At 47.0% G+C, this 23,468-nt stretch overlaps 1 protein-coding gene across 22 annotated transcripts in view; it reads right to left on the reverse strand.

Annotated features, from left to right (window-relative positions):
• The window catches only part of CAMK2B (calcium/calmodulin dependent protein kinase II beta), a 181,075-nt gene that overhangs the window by 42,020 nt on the left and 115,587 nt on the right, over positions 1-23,468 (reverse strand). For 17 of the 22 annotated variants that reach the window (XM_077262711.1, XM_077262700.1, XM_077262713.1 and 14 more), the window contains 3 exons: positions 22,098-22,163; positions 2,675-2,747; positions 1,609-1,711 (listed from right to left, as the gene is read on the reverse strand). In XM_077262711.1, the coding sequence (XP_077118826.1) occupies positions 1,609-1,711; positions 2,675-2,747; positions 22,098-22,163 (242 nt within the window). Of the gene's footprint in view, positions 1-1,608; positions 1,712-2,674; positions 2,748-20,802; positions 20,876-22,097; positions 22,164-23,468 lie in introns of all 22 variants that reach the window. The other 5 variants (XM_077262714.1, XM_077262702.1, XM_077262698.1 and 2 more) reach the window with 1 other exon arrangement.

A 23,468-nucleotide genomic window follows, 5' to 3' on the forward strand; every position in this document is an offset into this window, starting at 1 on the left:
TGGTTTAAAAATCATTGTTGGCAGAACATAGTCCTGTGTAAACAGATGATGTGCTGCCGATACCAATTATATACTATGAGCACAGAATGATCATATTAACAATTGCTCTGTGAATGTAGAATGTTTGTCACCCTGTGTAAACATGCTTGTAAATTACCACGATTGGTGTATGCAGCTGATCAGCAGTCAAGTCCCGAAGTGGCAGGTGTTAATGTACCATTACCAAAAACCAGTCTTGGTCCAGAGAATTTCACCTCAGGATCTTTTTGCAAGGCTGTATGTAAGCGATTCACAACTAATGTTCATTTTTCAACATCCATCCATCATGCTTCATTTTGCCTTCATGCATTTATGTAACGGAGTGGAGAAGCTGTAGACAGCCCCTTGAAGATCTTATGTCGATATAATCTATTGTCATGCTTGATATATTGTTTTATCTAATTTGTGGCCTTCAGCATCTAGTTAGCCAGAGGATACTGTTAACATGTGGAGAGGAGTTATATGGGCAAAAGGAACTCAGTTCCTGTTGGTCAGGCGGATAGTGGAAAGTAAGATAAAAGGGAAAGACCTATGGTCCTATTGTTCAGAATCGTTTTATCGTTGTTGTATGCGAAGAAAGGAGGAGACCATTCTGGGATAGCAAGATCTGAAGTGAACAATTATTAAGTGGTAGAAGGATTTCTTATCTCAGGCAAATGGGGGCCTACAGCAAGCATTATCTATACTAGGTAAGAAGGTAAAGTGTAGAGAGACCTGAGGGCCACAGAGAAGACTAGCCAGGCTGGGATACGTATTCTCCTAAAGGGATTGTCACAAGTGTGCACAGGTCAAGGGTCATGTGGCCCACATCAATTTGAAGTTGTGAATAGCTGTGAGGGGCCGTATTCTGGACCCACCTGGACCCATGCAGCACTCACAAGGAAAGATGGAGGATCCCAAGATGGTTTGCTTGTTGATTTCCTGCCTCTGGATTGTGCAGAAGATGTACACTTTAAGTGTCATGCCTGCTATCTGGTGTATATACGTTCCACCAGTTTGATTAGTAAAGAGAATTTTATTTTTGCACTCTGGTGTCCATTTTTCATCTCTACATCATCAGGTCTTGGCCTGGCCGGTTTATCTTAAAGGTAGCAGCATACACACCCAGTCAGGAGATCACTTTTTCTGTAATGCCCGGGACACGGAAGCGACCCTCGGCCAGGGAGTCCGCTAGCGTTACATTTACAATCATATGTTGCTTATTTTTACTTTGGCCATGGATAGATTTAGGGGTCATTTTCTCCAAACTGGGGCAGGCATCAGGAGCAGGGTGTTACTAAATTTCAGATGGCACAATTTATGACAGTTCATCTTCGTTGCATACTTATCAACAAGTTCCCAAAGTAGGTAATGTAACCCGCGCCCTCAGCCCCAGCCTGGAACCATCCCCAAAACAGCCCAACCTGGCCACCTGGCCAATCCTTACTGGGATTGTCTCTGCTAAATTGTGACGGTTGCAAGTTGTCCATGTATGATGATAGCTTAACATCAATGTGTCATTGTTTACCTACCTCTGGTATCAGAAAAAAACATATACTGTAGTAATTCCCATGTTGAAACAGAACTTACCAAACCAGGCCTGCTGTTCTCCTTGCACTTCTATGGCCAGGCCAAAGTCCGCCAGCTTGACTGCAGCTCCTTTGCATTTGCTGGCAAGGAGAAGGTTTTCTGGCTGTTATTAACAGAGATATGGTTAGAGGAAGTGACAAGCCAGGACGTTTTATAGTTGCCAGGTACAATCACTCAGGGTGGATTTAGGTGCCCTCAGTAAAGGTAACCAGACTTAAAGCCAAACGAAGGATGTTTGATAAAAATGATATTAAACAGCTTTACGCTGTCTTGAAACCTTTCCCGTAAGTAGGTCTGGTCACCTTCTCTTCATTTCATTGTATGGTCTCCATCTCTGCTACCTGATGTTCTACAGGTGAACACCGACACTAATATCTGGTAATGGTCCGCCTGTGTTGGTTCCATTCAATGAGTAGGAGATTGTAAAATGATATCAAATAATTGGGCCACCTGCTTGGCCAAACGCCCATTGAATGTGGTCAGTGGATTCCATTGGAATGCATTAGTTTGGATAATTTAGAGAAACTATAGATATCAGTGAAAAATTACCTAATTTTAAGATCGTACATTCTCTTGCCCATTGATGTTTTTCAGGCATGGTTGCATTTTGCCACCAGAACTAGAAGAAATGACTTTTGGTTGGGCACCTCTATTCTAGCTGGTAGGACAGGTAGCATCAGAGAGATGGTGAGCATACTGTTGCCGAGCAGGGGAAGATTGGAAAGGATGGAGAACATTGGGAAAATGATGATTCTTTATTCTTTAGGTACAAAAAGTGGATACATTGAAGTTTGGCACTGAATCACACATAGAAACATAAAATAGATATCATATTCCACAGCATGCCATGCATCCTTGCCCCAAAAAAGGTAGGTTTCCAACCCCATCGTCCGCATGCCATGATAACCACAACTGTACCACCATCCACAGTGTTAGCCAGATACAACTTGCCACCAGCATGCAGGGAACACTCCCAGGACGGGCGATGAATTGGAAGGAGAAATGGGCGATGTCCAGCCTGACATGCAGATGCTAAAGAAGATGGCATGGGGGATACAAAACTCACCTTCAGGTCCCTGTGGACAACCCCCATTTGGTGACAGTGGAGGACTGCTTCAAGAATCTGCTGGATGCAATGACTGCGTGCAAACAGCAGGGGGGGCGTTAGTAAGGTCTGTGTGCTCCCTGCCAGCTGATGGAGGAGGGAAGGGGCAGGAGGGGAGGGAGGGGATGCCTGCCAACCAAAATCAACCATTGCACGGGAAGGGGTAAAACCCTTTTGTTGCGATTTGTGATTCCTCCCTGATTTTATTAAAAATCTTCGTTTTGACTCTTAGATGTAGGTCTCACATGCACTGAATAAAAGAGACTAAACCAAGAAAATATTGTCCAGTTCCCTATCTTATAGCGTATAAACAGGGACGCAGGTTATGGAGCCAAGCGAAGGATTGGAGTTCTACTTCTGTTTGGATTCACGCACCAATTTTGCTAGTGGCATACACAGTACAGAGGGGGCTTCAAAGCAAAAATTGGAAGGGACCCAATTATTGTGCTCAGGACAGAAAGCCTAGGCATTTATTTTCCCATTAATGCCAATTCCACGTCCATTGAGCCAAATTCTTCACCTTGTGTGAATTGGGTCCTACACAAAATATTACAGCTTAAGGGAATTGGATCAACCATACTTTCTTCAAGACTCCTATTGCAGATTCATGGTTTAAGTTAAAGAAATAAAATGTATGGAAGACTGCATGTGTAGCTCCAGCCTTTCCCCAGTTTCATACACAGTCGATGCCTATAACCCTGACACTTTGTAAGTAATTTAGATGTAAACTAACAAACAAGACTCACTTTTCAGAATTATGGCGAACCAGGATCTGAGGAAAGGGTGACTTAGCGGGTGATTATTTATTTTTTATCAGCACTAGTGATGAGCGATTGTGCTCTGATGAGGCATTATCCGAGCATGTTCATGTGCTAACCGAGTGTCTTCGGCGTGGTCGAAAAGTATGTTCTAGTCCCTGAGGCTGCATGTCTCATGGCTGTTCGACAGTAGCAACACATGCAGGAATAGCACAACGAACAGCCGCGAGACACGCAGCCACGGGGACGCGAACATATTTTTCAAACATACTGGCTTATCCATTCAAGTCTATCCGAAAAAAAATTGGATGCCGTACGGAGCCACAGTATAGCAAACAAAAAAAAAAACAGATTGTGCACGGGTGACAAGTGGGAAAAAAAAAATCATCCTAGTTTTCTGGATGAAAATTCGACCAATTTTTTTTATACTGTCGTGTGATCCTATCCTTAAAGAGGACCTGACATTTGCCATAAATATGTCAATTTTAAAGATGGTGCGAATGCAGCTGTTCTCCTGAATTGGACTTGATTTCTTTTGTTCCTGCTCCTCGAATATAGCCCGCTCTTCCCTGTATGTAAATCTAGCCTTGATAGACAAGTGGTCATGGTCATCAACCCTTCTCTGCAGGCATCTTGCTGATAATCATGCCTACTTGGCTAAAATACTAGAATTATATACTGGGCCAAGTTGGATATACAGTGGCATGTAAAAGTTTGGACACCCCAGGTCAGAATTACTATTATTGTACACAGTTAAGCAAATTGAAGATGAATTGATCTCTAAATGGCCTAAAGTTAAACATGACACATTTCTATTTTAGGCAAAAAAAAATATAGAGCACACTGTCAATCAAAGTGCTGAGGAGTGATTACAGTGCGCTCATTGTATAGCGAGCCGTAACCGTATCTGCTACTTGCACTGTACAGATGACTGGAAGCGAGCAGCTGTAGGGAGAATATTACTTTTTTTTTCCTGTAGTCACTGCTCCAATGTGCTGTCTAAACAGAATTTAAAGGTGTTGTCCTGTACTTTAAAATAAATGGCCTATGCTTGGGATTGGTCATCAGTACCAGATCAGTGGGTGTGCGATACCCGGCCTCCAAGCCAATCATCTGTTCCCAGTGCCAGCCGATGTAATTAGTTGTAAAGCTACATAGCACAGCTCCACCAACTGTATAGTGGCCATGTTTGGGTACTGCCCCTATGAGGATGAATACGTGTAGACCTGCAGTACCTTGCTGCACCCACTATGCAGTTGACGGAGCGGTGCTGTTGTGCTCCACAAGTAAGCACATCCGGCAGTCACCGGCACCAGGAACAGCTGATCGGCGGGGGTGCTGGGTGTCACAGCCGCACTGATCTGGTATGGGTGACCTATCCTAAAAATATACCATCAATATGAAAGTACTGGACAATCTCTTTATACACTATTCACCTGCAATTTACCCCTATATCTGCATGTAAATAGTATATTTTCAACTAACTTGACATTATAATGTGTGCATAAGTTTGACATTGAAAAGAAAAAATGTAACATATATGGTCAGGTTTTCCTTTAAGGCGTTCACCATGTCATCTTTAAAATTATCTGTAGGGGCATAGAACCTAAATCCAAATTTGAGTCACTTACTGAGCTTCTTGATAAAACACTGCATTATTTTCTGCAGCTCTGCTAGCCCTCTCAGTGATGAGCTCCTGCTATGTAGACCTCCATAATTATGAGCCCTGGCTATCCTCGCTCAGCTCCACTGATTGGCAGCTTTCTATGCACAGTGTATGCGGAAAGCTGTAAATCAATGGTGCAGGTGGAGTTAGACTGAGCTCATCGGCGAGAAGACTAGCATAGGTGCAGTATATAAAATTGTTATATCATCAAAGCGGAATACAGTGGTGGCAGCAGCTTGGAGGGAATTTGATCAGATCCTATCTTCACGCTGCAGCTTTCTCCAGAAAAACTTAACGGGCAGTGCAGATTTTTAAAGCTGTAGCATGTCAATGTCCTATTCTGATGTGGATTGTTCACAAATTTGTTGGAGATTTTCCCAATACTCCGCAAAAAAGTAGTAGGAAATAAGCTAAAAAGCACCCCTAATGGCAGCTAAAAGGGTTTAAATATGGAAATTAAAGGGGTTGATTAGGGTAAAATAAGTATATTTTAACATCAAATCGGGGGAATAACAACGCCTTTAATGCAAGCAGATTTTTTTTAGATTAAAAAAAGAAAGGTGTTCAGATATGGACATTCAGTTTAGCATTGAGGCAGCACAGCTACACATAAGGGACTAACACAAATCACAAAGACACACATCGATCTTATCGATGAGAACGTAAAATCCTGACTGCAGGCAAAAGCTGGCATGTGAAGCAGTTTACTTTTTCCTTCCCCAAATACCTGTATGGTACCAACATATTATTAATTCATGTGTGGTAATAAGGTTGGAATTACTTATCTGGTGCTACATAGGGAGATATAGCAAGGGAAGAGCAGCAGTATTAAGGGTAAAAATGTCACAGGAGACCCCTGAAACCAGAGAGGTGGGTGAAATAGATAGATTATGATGATGATAGATAGATAGATAGATAGATAGATAGATAGATAGATAGATAGATAGATAGATAGATAGATAGATAGATAGATAGATAGATAGATAGATAGTCAAAAAAAGGAAAGTCTAACTCCAAAATAAATAAGAAGGTGATATTGCCTGGGAAGTCCAGAACCATATACTGCTCTGCTGGTGCTGCACCTAATTTTTCCTGATTAATAGAGATATACATACAGTGGGGGAAATAAGTATTTGATCCTTTGCCGATTTTGTAAGTTTGCCCACTGACAAATACATGAACAATCTATAATTTTAAGGGTAGGTTAATTTTAATATTGAGAGATAGAATATCATAAATAAAATCCAGAAAATCACATGACCGCGTATCGCCAATATAGGATCCTTTTTGTAGGTAATCTTCCGCCCCAACTACCCTGCTCCCTTAACAACTCCATTTACCCACCCTAGAAATTCACACAAACACATTAATTTCTTTTGGATAATTTGGCCACAGCGGCCATTTTATTAACAAACAATTACATGAATAACAACATGTATACCATTGTAAATGTAAACAACCTTGAGGGGAGGGTTCTTGGAGCTAAAAAATCTGGCTCATAATAGGCAGAAAGCCACCACAAAAATTTTAACCTAAAACACTTATTTACCCTCAGCCGTAACCAGCAGCTCGAGGGCACCATGTAACCCGTTTCGGGCAAACAAACCCCAAAGCTCCCGAGGTAAACTCCCCGTCCAGAGCCCGTAACAGAAGCCAGATCAACCCTATTAGCATCATCACCAACTCCAAGAACCCCACCCCCCGCCACACATGAACAGCCCTGACCCACCTCAGGCTCGTGAGTGCCCCACCACCGCCATAGCCCTTTCGACTCCTTCCTGTAAACCGAGGGCCCACAAATCCAAACCAATGTCATTGAGATGCACTCCGTCCTCCCTCCAAAAATTACCGATCCCGGACTCTAGTTCAAAATGTCTCACGGCAATGCCCCCGTTCCGAGACACAAAGCTCGCCACCATCCTATTCAGCTTCACCCTGGCCCTATTAATCCCTTTATGAGAACGGGCCTCCCGCCATGTCCGCCGTGGCACAATGTCCGACCAAACCGTCATTACACCAGGAAAAGATATCCACAGTCTCAAAAAATCGAACCGGATATCCCGAATCAGTTCCCTCACTGGTTTTGCTCCTAAATCGTTACCTCCAAGATGAACAACCACGATGTCCGGGGGGCGATCCAAATGGGCGGCGCGGGAAAATTCCGACAACAAACTACGCCACAACATACCCCGAAAACCCATCCATCGAATGACCACTGCATCCCTACCAAAACCCAATTGCCTACCATTCGGCCTAGCATCAGCCCGGAGGGCACCCCAGTAAACGAAAGAGTGTCCAACAATCCAAGCCAAGAAGGGGGTCCGACCTGGAAAACATAACAACAATTAACACTACGCAAAAGCTTGCCCCAGCATCATGGACTCAATGTCGAACATAAGACATATAACGATTCGAACTCCATCTGCCTATTTTCTTAATCACATCCGGACCCAAGCCCAAACCATCGGCTTCGGAAGCGGCCCCAATTCTAAATGAGTGCGACCCGAAATTATCCGGGTTAACACCCAGGAATCCCAAGCCTTTCTTCAATATGGCTACAAATTGGAAACGCGACAGAAAATCCCCTTTTTGGTGTTGTAACAAAGGGCCTGACCTAACCCGGCACATACTCCAATATGCTTCCAAACAGTGTTGCGGGCACATATCGCTACCAGCAACCCTTCCCAACACTACCTTCTTTCCCCTACCCAGCTGATCAGTCTTTGAACGCCTGATCCAGAAGACGATACCGCCATCCCAAAAATCCACATCTTCCACTAGAAGACCACCCGCCTTGCCTTTGCTCGGGGAAACCAACTCTCCCAAGCGCAAAGCGCCAAAAAATGCTAAAGAAAAGGCCAACCGAAACAGTACCACCTCGAACTGAGAACAATAAATGTTCCCTAAAGCCTCACCTAACTGCTGCAACATCCCAAAAGAAATGGGCCTGCGCTTATCAAAAGTCACATTGCCTTTCCTAAAACCCTTCAATGCCTGTCTTATCACGAAATCCTTGGTAACATCCCTTAAACCCTGCAACTGAAAACCGAAAGCTAAACCTGCAATAATCTTGTTCAACCTTGACACAGACCAACCCCACTCCACTACCTTACCTATCAGGGCCAATAACGCCAGTGTCCTATCGCTGTCGGACTCGACCGAGCCGCATTGGGCCAACCAACCTTCCCACATACCCCATGCCGCTGCATACTCTGACCATGTCCTGCTTGACACGGAAGCTTGGATCAATCGACCTCCCCGTCCGCAACAATCTGCCACAAATGCGAAGGACATCCTGCTCCCGTCGCCTCCGAATCTGGTGCCAATTTCCGGAATCGTTCCCACTGCAAACGAGACAAAGCATCGGCTATAGAGTTTTGAACGCCTGGCACGTGCACCGCCGAAATCCATGCATTCAAATCCAAACACTTCAACACCAACTCCCTAACCAGCCTAATTACCGGGGGGGGAGGAAGATGATAGGCTGTTGATCACGGACACCACGCTCGAGTTATCACAATGAAAACGGACCCGCCGGTCCTTAAAAATGTCGCCCCAAATAAACACCGACACCACAATTGGGAACAGCTCCAACAACGCTAAATTCTTGGTAAGCCCATTTCTTCTCCAATCTGCCGGCCACACCCCCGCACTCCATTTTCCTCCACAATAGGCACCATAACCAACTCCACCTGCTGCGTCCGTGTAGATCTCGCAGTCAAAGACATTCAGATCCTCCCGCTGAATAAGCGACCTGCCGTTATAATTTTCCAAGAAACGCTGCCAAACAAGCAGGTCGTCCTTATGCTCTCTACTCAGACGGATAAAATGATGGGCCGACCGGACCCCTGCCGTAGCCCTGGACAATCTGCGGCAAAAAATCCTGCCCATCGGCATAATACGACACGCAAAATTCAGGCGGCCAAGCAACGACTGCAACTCCTTCAGAGTCGTTTTCCACAATTTTCCGATACTGAACACCTCCTGCTTAAGCAACAACAACTTGTCGTCCGGCAACCTGCACTCCATTTTTCAGAATCAATCAAAATCCCTAGGAAACTCAACACCGTGCATGGGCCCTCCGTTTTATCCCGCGCCAAAGGAACACCGAACTGTCCGGCCACCCATTTCATGGTAGCCAGTAGATGTCCACAGACCGCTGAATCCGGTGGACCAACAAACAAAAAATCATCCAAGTAATGAATGACCGAAGGAACATCCGAAACATCTCTAACTACCCATTCCAAAAGAGTACTGAAAGTCTCGAACAACGAGCAAGAAATCGAACAGCCCATAGGCAAACACCTGTCCAAGTAAAAACCCCCCTCCCACCAACAACCTAACAAAGGAATGCTCTGCGGGTGTACCGGCAAAAGCCTAAACGCTGACTCGATGTCAATCTTTGCCAACAAGGCCCCGGCCCCATACCTCCGCACCCACTGCACAGCCGCATCGAATGACGTGTACACAACGGAGCACAATTCCTCAACAATCCCATCGTTAACAGAGGATCCCTTGGGATATGACAGATGCTGAATTAGCCAAAACTTATTCGGCTCCTTCTTAGGTACGACCCCGAGCGGGGAAACAATCACACCTGCCATGGGCAACGAACTAAACGGCCCCGCCATTCTTCCCAATTCGACCTCTTTTGCCAACTTAGCCGTAACAACCTCCGTATGCAAACTTGCTGACCTCAAATTTTTTGTAGAAAAGGGGACCACATGCGTCGGGTGAGGAATCTTAAAACCGTCAAGAGAACCGTCCCTAATAACCTCCGCCTTTTGACGGTCCGGGTATCTATTTAGATAGGGGGCCATCTTTTGAAGCCTCACTGGCGTCACCCCCTTGACCGCCACCCACTGGTGGCTTGCCCCTTGATTTTTTGAAACACTTAGATGCCCCGTGTGGGGCCCCGTTACAATGTGAGCACACGTGTTTAAACTTGCAGGTAGCGCCATACTTGCACTGGCCATCATTAAATTGCCAGCAAGTCCCCGTTCATTCCTTTGCCCCCTGTGACCCCTGTCCTCCTCCACCTTGTCCTGACTGCTGACTGCTACCCCCCCGCCCCCCTGAAAGGACTGCCCATATCGCACAGGGGCCATCACCTTCAACCACAATCCAATGTCCTTTTGATCCCATTTTATCTCGGGGCTAACCGCTTTCCGCTGCCTAAATTGTTCATCGTATCGCAGCCAGGCCTGGCCCCCATAAGTACAATGTGCTTCTCCAATGGCATCAAAATAACAAAAAAGGCCCGAGCTATTCTCTGGGGATTTCTCTCCTATAACACTCGCCAGAATGGCAAAAGCCTGCTGCCAGTTTACGAACGTCTGAGGAATCAAGCGCCAACGTCTCTTTTCCTCCTCTTCCTATCATCTTTCTTTCCTTTGTCCAAGTTAAATTTTTCCAAAGGAAGGAGAGAGAAAATCTCCAAGTATTCATCCTTCCAAATTTTTTCCTTCACCTCTTTCTTCAAATGGGCCCCCAGCGGGCGCTCAAAACACACGTAGACCTCTCCCTTCGCCCTATCATCTAACTTCACCGCATCGCTCTTCCCCGTCTCAATTTGCACCGACACCGACACCCCAGCCACTGGAGCCGGCGGCCCGCTACCAGAGCTCGCAATCTTGCTAGCCCCCCCCCGCTCCGCGACCAGAATCTGGCAACCAAGCCCCTGTGGGCGACGCGCCCAGACCATCCACCACCCCACCATCCATACTCCTCAAAATCTGCGACATACCCACCAAAAGCTCTCTATCGCCCGGAACTCCTGCACTACCACCCCCACCCCGCTCCGCTAACCCCGCCACACCCGGCACAGGAAAAAGACAGGACATATACTCACGGGGCTGCGCAGGTGCTGTGTCCCCACCAGCCGTGCCTCCTGAATCCTGCCGCTCTCCCTCGTCACGATGATCGCTCCCGGAGTCAATGCTGCCACTCAGTTGCCCCAGGCCCACGCCCCTGGCCTCCACGTCACCAGGGGGGACCGAGACTGGCGAAGGCGACCGGTCCCTCGACCTCCTGCTGGATCTCGACCTGGCATCCTCCGTAGGTCCTCTGTGCTCTTCAGCCGGACTGGCCCCTCTGGCCGCCACTCCCGCGGCACGACCGCGTCCCGATCCCTGCCGAACCACTGCAGCCCGCCTGCCCGACATCCTGCTCTGCCGACCTGTCCCCAAGCCGGGTGCACCGTGCGGCCGTGGTCCCGGTGCGCCCGCCGCTGTCCTGTCCGCCTCCAGGCTCCTTGTTGGTGCTGCCCTCGCTGGGCTCCTTCCTCTCCCCGTCGCAGATGCCGCCGCCGCTGGAGCTGCTCCCCGGCGGGTCCTGGCTGTAGTCCCTGGCGCTGCGGCGCCCTCGCGCCCGATGCTAGGCCACACTTCCGGTGCGGCCCTGACTTCCGGTGCAGCGCTGGCGACTGGTCGTGCCTGCACCATCGTCCCAGCGCCTCGTCGCCTCGCGCCGGCAGAGCCGCCGGATGGATTCCTGCCGGAGGAGGGGGCGGGCGGTGTGGCTGCACCGCGTCCCACAGCCCCCGCAGGGTCCCAGGAGGGGCTCCACGGCCTGCGTCTGCCGCGTGGTGTCACCTCGGGGGACAATCTCTCGGGCAGCCTCGTCCTCCTGGTCCTGCTGCCCCGGCTCCCGCTGTCTCCCAGCAGCCCAGTGAGCTGCTCCTCGAGCCATCCGGCCCCACTGGACCGAGCCTCCCTACGAAGCTGGGCGACCAAGCTGTCCACTGTGGCCATGGTGAGTAAACGCTGTGGCAGCAGGTCCACTCTCTTCACCTGTCACAGCAAGACTGATCCCTTCCCGCACTTTTTCCCCAGCCCCCACCTCCTGATTCTAACAAAACCCCGCCCCATACCTAAACCTACCAATCCTGAGACACCTATTTATCTCTTTTAAAAAATTCTCCACTCCTCCCCATGGCAACGCAGTCATGTGGGGGCTTCCTTTTAGCTGCACCCAATACAGCCCCCCCTCTTTGTATAAATTATATATATTTATTTTCATTTTGCAGTGAGAAATAAGTATTTGATCCCCTACCAACCATTAAGAGTTCTGGCTCCTAATCAACTCGTTACCTGCACTAATGACAGCTGTCTTACATAGTCACCTTTATAAAAGACTCCTGTCCACAGACTCAATTAATCAGTCAGACTCTAACCTCTACAACATGGGCAAGACCAAAGAGCTTTGTAAGGATGTCAGGGACAAGATCATAGACCTGCACAATGCTGGAATGGGCTACAAAACCATAAGTAAGATGCTGGGTGAGAAGGAGACAACGGTTGGTGCTATGGTAAGAAAATGAAAGAAAGACAAAATGACTGTCAATCAACATCGATCTGGGGCACCATGCAAAATCTCACCTCGCTGGGTATCCTTGATCATGAGGATGGTGAGAGATCAGTGTAAAACTACATGGAAGGAACTTGTTAATGATCTCAAAGCAGCTGGGACCACAGTAACCAAGAATACCATTGGTAACACATTACACCTTAAAGGTTTAAAATCCTTCAGTGCCCACATGGTCCCCCTGCTCAAGAAGGCATATGTGCAGGCCCATCTGAAGTCTGCCAATGAACACCTGGATGATTCTGTGAGTGATTGGGAGAAGGTGCTGTGGTCAGATGAGACAGACATTGATCTCTTTGGCATTAACTCAACTCATGTTTGGAGGAAGAGAAATGCTGCCTATGACCCAAAGAACACTGTCCCCACTGTCAAGCATGGAGGTGGAAATATTATGTTTTGGGGGTGTATCTCTGCTAAGGGCACAGGACTAGTGATGAGTGAGTATACTTGTTGCTCGGGTTTTCCAAGTATTTGTAAGTGCTCGGAGATTTAGTTTTTGTGGACACAGCTGCATGATTTACGGCTGTTAGCCAGCCTGAGTACATGTGGGGGTTGCCTGGTTGCTAGGGAATCCCCACATGTATTCAAGCTGGCTAGCAGCTGTAAATCATTCAGCTGTGGCAAGGAAAACTAAATCTCTGAACACTAACAAATACTCTGAGATCACCTGAGCGTGCTCGGGAAAACCCAAGCAACAAGTACACTCGCTCATTACTACACAGGACTACTTCACCGCATCAATGGGAGAATGGATGGAGCCATGTACCGTAAAATCCTGAGTGACAACCTCATTCCCTCCACCAGGACATTAAAAATGGATCGTGGCAGGGTCTTCCAAGACATTGACCCAAGACATACAGCCAAGGCAACAAAGGAGTAGCTCAAAAAGAAGCACATTAAGGTCATGGAGTGGCCTAGCCAGTCTCCCAACCTCAATCCCATAGAAAACTTATGGAGGGAGTCGAAGCTCTGAGTTGCCAAGCGACAGCCTCAAAATATTAATGATTAAGAGATGATCTGCAAAGAGGAGTGAACCAAAATTCCTCCTGACATGTACGCAAACCTCATCATCAACCGCTACAAAAATGTCTGACTGCTGTGCTTGCCAATAAGGGATTTACCACAAAGTATTAAGTCTTGTTTGCCAGAGGGATCAAATACTTATTTCTCACTGCACAATGCAAATAAATTTACAGAATTTATACAATGTGATTTTCTGGATTTGATTTTTGATATTCTATCTCTCAATGTTAACCTACCCTTAAAATTATAGACTGTTCATGTCTTTGTCAGTGGGCAAACTTACAAAATCAGCAAGGGATCAATTACTTATTTCCCCCACTGTAGATAGATCGATAGATAGATAGATAGATAGATAGATAGATAGATAGACAGACAGATAGATATATAGATGCACCAAGTATGAAAAGCTATGTTTGAAATATCCAAGGCACCAAATGTTCTCCTCCAAAAAATTATATTTATTGGTCACAGCATACACAGTCTAAAAAAATGTGACGGTTCGGACGCATAGGCCCTCTCTCACGTCATATATATATGGCTTGAGAAAAGCCCTATGTGGCTGAAACGTTGCATTTTACCCAGGATAATCCGATTAATTCCCAATACTCACAGTTTTAAGCATGGCCTAAAAACGCATATCTTTAGACTGGCCTATCGCCATACTTATTCACCCATTCCTGTTTTGCCCATACAATATTTTCTTCAAGATCAGGACCCTCACACACCCCCTCCATGCACTTAATAGGCCTCTGTGTCTGTAGTATACACATACTGGTTGGTGATGATGGCTGTGCAGCGCCCCAGAGTCCTGGTCGTTGCAGTACTGTGGCTCCGCCACTAAGGGGAGCTATGGTACGTCTGATGGTACTGAAGGAGTTCATCTGAGCAGGTATCACAGACACCAATACATTTCACCGCCGGGCCTCCAGGGGGAGCTAAGGGTTCTATTTACTAGGCCACTCTCCACAACACTGGTAAAACTGGGGGTCAGGCAGGAAGTTAGACAGAAAGCTGCCTGGGTTGGAGCCAGGCAACACCTTGTGGCAGAGGGTGTTGCAGGAGAAGATTCAGTAGGGTCCCTGTCAGGGGTGGGATCCTGACAGAGACTTGGCAACTTGAGCGAACGTAACGGGACCGTGCCTGCTCAGTATAGCGGCGGCGCCCAAGGAGGGATTGGAAGCGAGATAGATTGTGCTGAGTGAGAAACGAGATCAAAGCAACAAGGAGAATACCAGTAGGGGTCGTGCTGTAAGACCGAGGCAACATCCTACTGAGGCGCACAACCGGCGGCCGGAACGCCGAGGGAGTATTACAATATTCAGCTTCAAGCAATACTCTAAACCAATGGCAGGACAGTCAGTCAAAGGCAGGCTGTCTCATCTAAATCACCTATGCAGTCTTGGGGGGCAACCTGTGGAGAGGGGCGACTCTAGGGTCCCGGAAGAGCTCCGAGCCTACCCGTCATACGGGTGCCGTTCCAACCGTAACATCAGGGAGGGATGGAGGATTAGCAGAACATCATCTAACCGAGTTGTGAGGGAACTTAAGAAACAGACACAACTGTTGTGGGGACTTTCCATAAGCACAGCAGGGAAGGACCGCAACACATAGCGCTAGAAGGAAGGCACAGATTTCCACCTGTAAAGAGAACTCTGGAGGTGCCATTGGACCGGCCGGACTTGCGCAGCCTGGTTATCCGGATTCCAGACTGAGGACCCAGAGATCTTCAGTAAAGAGGTAAAGAGACTGCAACCTGGTGTCCTCGTTATTTATTGCACCGCACCACCTCCACTACCATCATCCATCATATCTATCACTGTACGCCCCTCGGCAGGGTCACGGACCGGGCCTAGCCACCGTGACAACCCCAGAGCAGAGACTCAGAGGCCTGGTATCGGGTACCCCTCGGCCCTGCGGCAGTGGGGGCGCTACAACTTGGCGTCACGAACAGGATCTACTTAAGCCTGAAGAATCAGGTCATGTGTGCCTTGGAACTGTGATTTATCATGCATGGACTGTGCTTTATTACAAGGACTGTGTGTTGCCACTTGCCGCCAGAAGTTCCCACCAAAACCGCCGCCATTACAGCGCTAAGGAGAGCGCAGGAGCAGAAGAAGGGCGTGGAAGTGGGCGTGAACAAGCTGAAGAGCGCGAAAGACAATGGCCGCCCAGTCTAAATATCTCGGCCCCTTGAGGACGTGTCCGTCAGCAGCCGAGATCCGCCTCCTGATCCTTAATGGTGAGCGGAGACAACGAAAGCGAAACCGCCCATGGAGGAGAGAGCGGGAAAAGGACCAGGAAGAAGCAGTGAGCAACATGGAGGACGCCATGGCGAGCCGCCCGGAGCCGGAGCGTGGGTTCGGAGCAGAGGACTCCCCCAGCCACCCGGAGGGGCACCGCAACCAGGCCTCCACCGCTGATGCTGAATTCCTGCAGGCCGGAGTGGACGAGCTCAGCGACCGACCCCGGCGGACGCAGCTGAGCACTGGGGCCGGGTGGAAGAAGGCCATCATCGAGAGCCTCCCCAGATTTCTGTCGGCAGCCTCGCTTGGTCCGGATCAGGAAAGAAGGTCCAGCGCTCCGAAGCTGGGAAGCAAGGCCCTGCCGGAAAGCGAGGTGCTGCAAGCAGAGATGACAGCGTCGCAGCACAAGGCCCCGCTACCAGCGTTCCAGACCCCAGCGGAGACGGAGCAGACCGGCACCGGAGGGACCGCATCTGAAGCAGGTATGAGAGACGACCCTGCCCTGACTACTGACACCACTTCAGTGACTGCTAGTGCCACAGCTGCTGACTCTGTTCCAGTGACTGACCTTGCAGCAGCCGCTACCTCTGCTGCAGCAAATGCCCATACTCAAGCTGCGCGGACCTCCATCGCTGCGCATGATTTAACCGTACATGAAAGACGGATTAACGGCGTTTGTCCAGCACTGGGTGTAACCCTGTACCTCACTTTTCCCAGGCCAAGAGGGGTTAAGTGCCAGGTACAGCCCTGGAAGCCGTCCAACTAAACCTCGGAAACCTGAAACTGTAAATAGTTAACTGTTTGTTTTCTACTGTTTTGCTGCTAAACCCATTTAGGGTTAACTTTTAAAGGGATCCCTTTGTTGACCCGGGATCCCTATTGTTTTGTTTGTTTTTCTAAGTTTTGCACAAGTTTTCAGAACTGCCGCAATCATGAACAGTGCATGATACAAACTTTTTGTAAATAGTTTGCACCTTCTTAAAGGTGCTCCCTACTGGTTTTACTTAAAGAGAGACTCTTTGCGAAGATACCGCACCGGAGCCTTTGATGAGTATGGACTGGTAGCCTGAGAAGATATGCTACCTCATAAAGACTTGGCCCCCTCTTAAAGGGGATGTTAATCTGTGTACTTATGAGTAATACTGCCTTAGAACAGTAAAGTGATAATGCTGATATGTAATCGTTAATGTAACTAAATAGTTAATTGTAAAAGAATGCTGATAATGTTCCCCGAAGGAAAGTGAAAGTTAGAAGAAAGATGCAGTGGGCCCGTAGGGGTGCATTACATGTCAGTAAGAAAGTAATGAGAAAGTTTAATGTTTTATAGAAAATGTTTGATAATGTTGATAGAAAATGAGGACAGAAAGTGAACCCGTAGGGGTTAGTTAGTGAGTCCTCTTAGGAGCCATATAGAGATGGCTCATTGATCCTAAACTGAAAGTAATGTTATGTTCTATACTGTGTATAGTAGTTGAAGAGACAGAAGGCTCGGGCTGAAAGGAGCGGTCCTGTAAGAAAGGAGAGGCAGTAGGTCTGGTGCCGTTAGGACAGGCGGTCCTGCAGATTTAAAGAAGGAGAATGTAAAAGTTAAATTGCCTTATAATGTGATTATAAGAAGGTCTTTAGCGGATTCAGAGTGTACGTCCTTAAAGGCAATGTTAAATTATTGTTCAAGAATTTGTACTAAGTAGAATACCCGGTTGGGTAAGAACAGTTACTTATAGCATGTTGCTATGATATTTAACCTTGTTTGTAACGTTCAAGTGTCCTCACCTCCCATAAAGGGAAGCTCTGTTCAAGTATACTTATTGTTATTTGCACTCAACAAATTGTATGTCTTTTTGCTAATCTGTATTGTTGTTTTCTTCCCAGTCCCGGAGTACTGGATTTAACCGGGGGGGAGTGCAGCGCCCCAGAGTCCTGGTCGTTGCAGTACTGTGGCTCCGCCACTAAGGGGAGCTATGGTACGTCTGATGGCACTGAAGGAGTTCATCTGAGCAGGTATCACAGACACCAATACATTTCACCGCTGGGCCTCCAGGGGGAGCTAAGGGTTCTATTTACTAGGCCACTCTCCACAACACTGGTAAAACTGGGGGTCAGGCAGGAAGTTAGAGAGAAAGCTGACTGGGTTGGAGCCAGGCAACACCTTGTGGCAGAGGGTGTTGCAGGAGAAGATTCAGTAGGGTCCCTGTCAGGGGTGGGATCCTGACAGAGACTTGGCAACTTGAGCGAACGTAACGGGACCGTGCCTGCTTAGTATAGCGGCGGCGCCCAAGGAGGGATTGGAAGCGAGATAGATTGTGCTGAGTGAGAAACGAGATCAAAGCAACAAGGAGAATACCAGTAGGGGTCGTGCTGTAAGACCGAGGCAACATCCTACTGAGGCGCATAACCGGCGGCCGGAACGCCGAGGGAGTATTACAATATTCAGCTTCAAGCAATACTCTAAACCAACGGCAGGACAGTCAGTCAAAGGCGGGCTGTCTCATCTAAATCACCTATGCAGTCTTGGGGGGCAACCTGTGGAGAGGGGCGACTCTAGGGTCCCGGAAGAGCTCCGAGCCTACCCGTCATACGGGTGCCGTTCCAACCGTAACATCAGGGAGGGACGGAGGATTAGCAGAACATCATCTAACCGAGTTGTGAGGGAACTTAAGAAACAGACACAACAGTTGTGGGGACTTTCCGTAAGCACAGCAGGGAAGGACCACAACATATAGCGCTAGAAGGAAGGCACAGATTTCCACCTGTAAAGAGAACTCTGGAGGTGCCATTGGACCGGCTGGACTTGCGCAGCCTGGTTATCCGGATTCCGGACTGAGGACCCAGAGATCTTCAGTAAAGAGGTAAAGAGACTGCAACCTGGTGTCCTCGTTATTTATTGCGCCGCACCACCTCCACTACCATCATCCATCATATCTATCACTGTACGCCCCTCGGCAGGGTCACGGACCGGGCCTAGCCACCGTGACAACCCCAGAGCAGAGACTCAGAGGCCCGGTATCGGGTACCCCTCGGCCCTGCGGCAGTGGGGGCGCTACAGGTGGACCGTACAATATAAGCACTTTTTACCATTCACATATCGTGTCTCCACTATTTCCTAAAGAACGTCTGGTACCATGGATATTTCGAATTTTGTGGGGTTTGGTAATATTGTGAGGAGTTGCACCTAGGTTGCGCACACCTCGGAGTGGTGCATGAGATGACATAATTTTGAACCATGAAAAGCTTTGTGACCTCTGGTCCTTCAGCTCACGTTTATAGTAGAGTCCAGTAATGGAGTAGGGGCACACATGCAATGATGACCATGATCATTAGGATGGGTGTGGGACAGAGAATATTGTAATTGAGAGACACATGGAAGAGACAGGAGAGAGCACAGGAGGGGGAGGACATAGAAGAGACAGATGGAGGAGGAGATAGACTAAAAATAGGTGCCAAAGCCAGCAAAAAACAAGCATAAGAAACAAAGCGGCGAGGAGGAGGAGAGGGAATGAGAAGTGTAATGTGATGAGAAAACTAGGGGAGAAGATGAGGAATAAGTCTATATACTACAGGGGCAAGAAAGAAGAAAGCAGAGGACTGGATTAAAACTCTATAAAGGGGAGAAGAAGAGTACGGATGACTGGAGGAGAGAGAAGAGAGGGCAGATATGAGTCTATAGGATGCAGTGCACATCATGCAACGAATTACAGAGCATCACGCCACAGGCTCTGTCCTGTTCTCCTGAAATGCTATCCATCCCCATGTCCCCATGGGCAGGTGCGCAGAGCTGTGCATGCTGCAACTTGGACTTCTTTTTCAAAAACTGGGTAACGCGGACTCTGTTTATTGGGTCGGACAAAGTTGGATAAAGAGAATAGCTGAAAGATGGGGACTGCAGGCACCGAGATGGCAGTAATAAAGCTAAAAAAAATAATGCAACATGACACAAACGGGGCAATAAACAGAGAGTATTGTGCTCGGATAGTCACAACTCATACAATTCATACTATAGAAACATACATATATTGCAGGATTGATCTAATGCAGTAAGGATTCGGTGTCGTACCTTCTGGAAGACGATTGGCGGCCCTATACACATGAGCATACGGTTCTATCACTCTGCACAGGACTGTTACCAGATAGGTTAAAAGTGGACCAGTTGGTATCACTATGAGTCTTTTGCTGTTGATGTTTTCAGTAAATTTATGTTTTTTAGAAATATTGGTTCACCCAGTACCTTGGACAATCAAGCACTTGCACCTAGGCTCGGGCTACACAGTGGCTTTAACCGTGAACCAAGACACGTGATTTAAGATGGTTCTATGCCGCTGCTACATCGCGGCACAGCGCAAATACATGGGGTTGCAAAATAGCGTGACTGCGACAAGCAAGTTGCAAAAAGTCTGATTTTTTTGCAACTTGCTTTTCATGGTCGTAGTTCTTTGTGGGACATGTTGAGACCCCATTTATTGGCATTATGCCACAATGTAGCAGCGGCACAACCTGGTTCGTGGCCAAAATCGTCATGCAGCCCCAGATTTACTGATCACGTTACATGTCTCTAACCATGCCAGATTGCCAATTGTAGACAAAAGGGCAGACCTGGTTAGCTATAGGATCAGGCAGGGCATGCAGTGTTATTGGGGTATATTACATGGTGCCTGAATGGACTTTTTTTCATGCAAGCATGCGCCACGTGTGTACTTGATGTGTGCTGTTTTTATCACTAAGTAGTACCTACAACATATGTATGTTTAATTAAGTTCCTTAGGCAGACCCCAGCGCACACCTCAGTGTGTACGGGTGCATAAGTCGCTTGTTGCTGCACAGCCTTTTAATAGATAAGCAGTTTTCGGTTGCACCCCTTCATGCCCGCCTGGATGCACATTCCGGTCATTGCTTTGCACCATCCTCTCTTGCTCCCCCATGCACTGTGTCTCCAGAGCCAGATGATATAGTGATGTGAGGGGTGCAGTACCCACCATGTGCCAGTTCTCACCTGGGACCCCCATGCCATGTCACCCCCTCCCCTTTAGGAATACTAACCTTCAAGTCCCTGTGTACAATGTCACAGGAGTGTGTGAAACAAACACTTTCTAATATCTGATGGAGACAGTGACTGTAAAACAAAAACCAGCAGACCCACAGGGTGGTATAGGAGGACGATGAGATGGGACAAATAAGTGGGGAGGGGGGTGAGAGCACATCAGGGATACAAAGCATATGACATTTGGGTATATGATGGCGGGAAAGGGTACAGTAGTAAGGAAGTGGTGGGTGGCATGCGGAAAAGGATGGATGGCACGAGAGACATGTGGGAAAACCGTGCACCAGGTAAAAAGGCAGACAATATGCATGGTAACAACAGTATAAACACCACCAATATATCACAGAAAGGGAAAAGAGACGGAGGGAGAAAACAGATTGAGAAAAGGAAGAAGGGGACAAGAGGAGAAAACACAGTGTCTTAACATCACGAAACATCACATTAGAATAGAGGCAGCATGCAGGACTATACAGGGACTGCGCACTACAAACAGGCTGCCTGCCGCTCTGTGTGGTGTTACACTAGAAGTCTCAGCATGCTCTGCCAGTCATCACTGGTAGTACGAAAAAATAATTTTTTCTAAAAAAAAAAAAGACCCCATTTATCAAATCTGGTGTGGACAAAAAAGAGCTGTTGCCCATAGCAACCAGAGGCCATAACTTATTTAATAGCAACGAGCGACTCATTCGGTTTCTGCGGGAATTAATTATCACAAATGGGACCCAGAGGACCTCATGGGTCAAGATAACTGGACTCTGATTTCAACAGGAAACACACTTGATAGATGAGGCCTAGAAGGCCTTGTTTATCCAAACTAACAGTAAAACAGCCTTAGTAACCAATCAGAGGTCAGCTTTCATTTCTCAGACTGTCGTGGGACAATGAAAGCTGTTCTCTGATTGGTTGCTATGAGCAAGAAAGACAACGTACTGTTGGTTTTGATAAACGAGGCGCACTGTGGATATGACAATCCTCAATACTGCTGTGTGGGCAAGATGAAACTGCAGGCTCCTGGATATGGAGAAACAGTGATGATATTGGACTGTATTACATGTCTATTGTCAATTTGGAGGCCAAAAGAAAAGTTGCATCACCTGAAATATAGAGCGATAGCCCTTCTTCTAGGAAAAATTACAGCCCCTCAATTGGTTAACACATTTAGATTTCATTTTTGTTCAAGAAATATGTATGTGATTTACACCGAGGCAAGCTAACAAGTCATTTTGACATTGGCTGGAAGGGGATAGGGATGAGGTGTAAGGGGAAGGGTACTCTTGGTCAGGAGGGTGCTCACCTGGCATCAGCTTCACTGTAATATTCTCTTGCCACAATATCCTCAAATAGCTCCCCTCCTGTGACCCTGGGACACAGAACACAAGTCAAAGATATAGATTCCAAACGCCATAAAATACAAAACATGCAACACATTTTTTGGTATTAAAGAGGAGGACGTTTCACTGAATTTTTTAATTTAAACTACGTACCTCCTCCAATTGGCGCTGCTCCACTGATTCCCAAACAGTTTTTCTCTTTCTTCTACGCCCCTCCGTTACAAAGTTATGCCACCCAGTAAAAATGATGCATATTTTCCCAACCAACTGGGTGGATACAATGGAACTTCTCTGGAGGTGTTTGCGTTTTTCTTCTCTGACGCTGGCCAGTCAGAGCATGGCGGCGCCGACAGAAAAGACCCTTGGTATAGACTCTTGGTTAAAGGGAAAGTTTGCAGGATTATTGCCGGGAGGGAAACATGACTTTGAAAAAATGGAGGGTACAGAAGAAAAAAAAACTGTTCCAGAATCAGTGGAGCAGAGGAGATACTCAGTTTAAACTAAAAAATCCAGTGGAAGGTCCTCATTAAAGGGGACATCCCAGCTCTGATTCCAAAAAAGTTGTGACGCTGTGTAAAATGTAAAGAAAACAAGAATGTAACGATTTGGAAATCTCTTATGGTCATATTTTAATCACACACAAAAAATAGAACAGATCAGAAGTCGAAAGTTAGACATTTTTACATTTCATTTGAAAAAAAAAATCATTTAGAAACTGATAGCAACAACACATCTCAAAAAAGATGGGACAGCGTTAAGAAAAAGCTGGAAAAATAAGTGCTATTAATAAACAGCTGGAGGATTAATTTTTAGCTTGGTCCCATGACTGCATTTAAAAAGAGCATGTAAGAGAGGCAGAGTCTCTCAGAAGCAAAGATGGTCAGAGATTCATCAATCTGTGAATGACTGCATCTAAAAATTGTGGAACAATTTCAGAAAAATGTTCCTTAACATGAAACTGCAAAGATTTTGAATATTACACCATTTACAGTACATAATATCAACAAAAGGTTCAGATATTCTGGAAAAATACATATGCAGAAGGGACGAGGCCGACGGTCAATACTGGATGCTCGTGATCTATGGACCCACACAGGCTGCACTGCATTAAAAACGGGCATAATTCGGTCTTGCAAATACCTGCATGGGCTCAGGAATACCTTCAGAAATCATTGTCTGTGAACACAGTTCACCGTGCAAACCACAAATGTAAGATAAAGCTCTATTATACAAAGAAGAAGCCCTGTATCAACACAACCCAGAAACGCTGCCATCTTCTCTGAGCCAAAGTTAATTTAAAATGGACTTAGGCAAAATGGAATACTGTTCTGTGG

This window comes from Ranitomeya variabilis, chromosome 5 (genome assembly GCF_051348905.1).
Source record: "Ranitomeya variabilis isolate aRanVar5 chromosome 5, aRanVar5.hap1, whole genome shotgun sequence".
NCBI classification, from domain to species: domain Eukaryota; kingdom Metazoa; phylum Chordata; class Amphibia; order Anura; family Dendrobatidae; genus Ranitomeya; species Ranitomeya variabilis.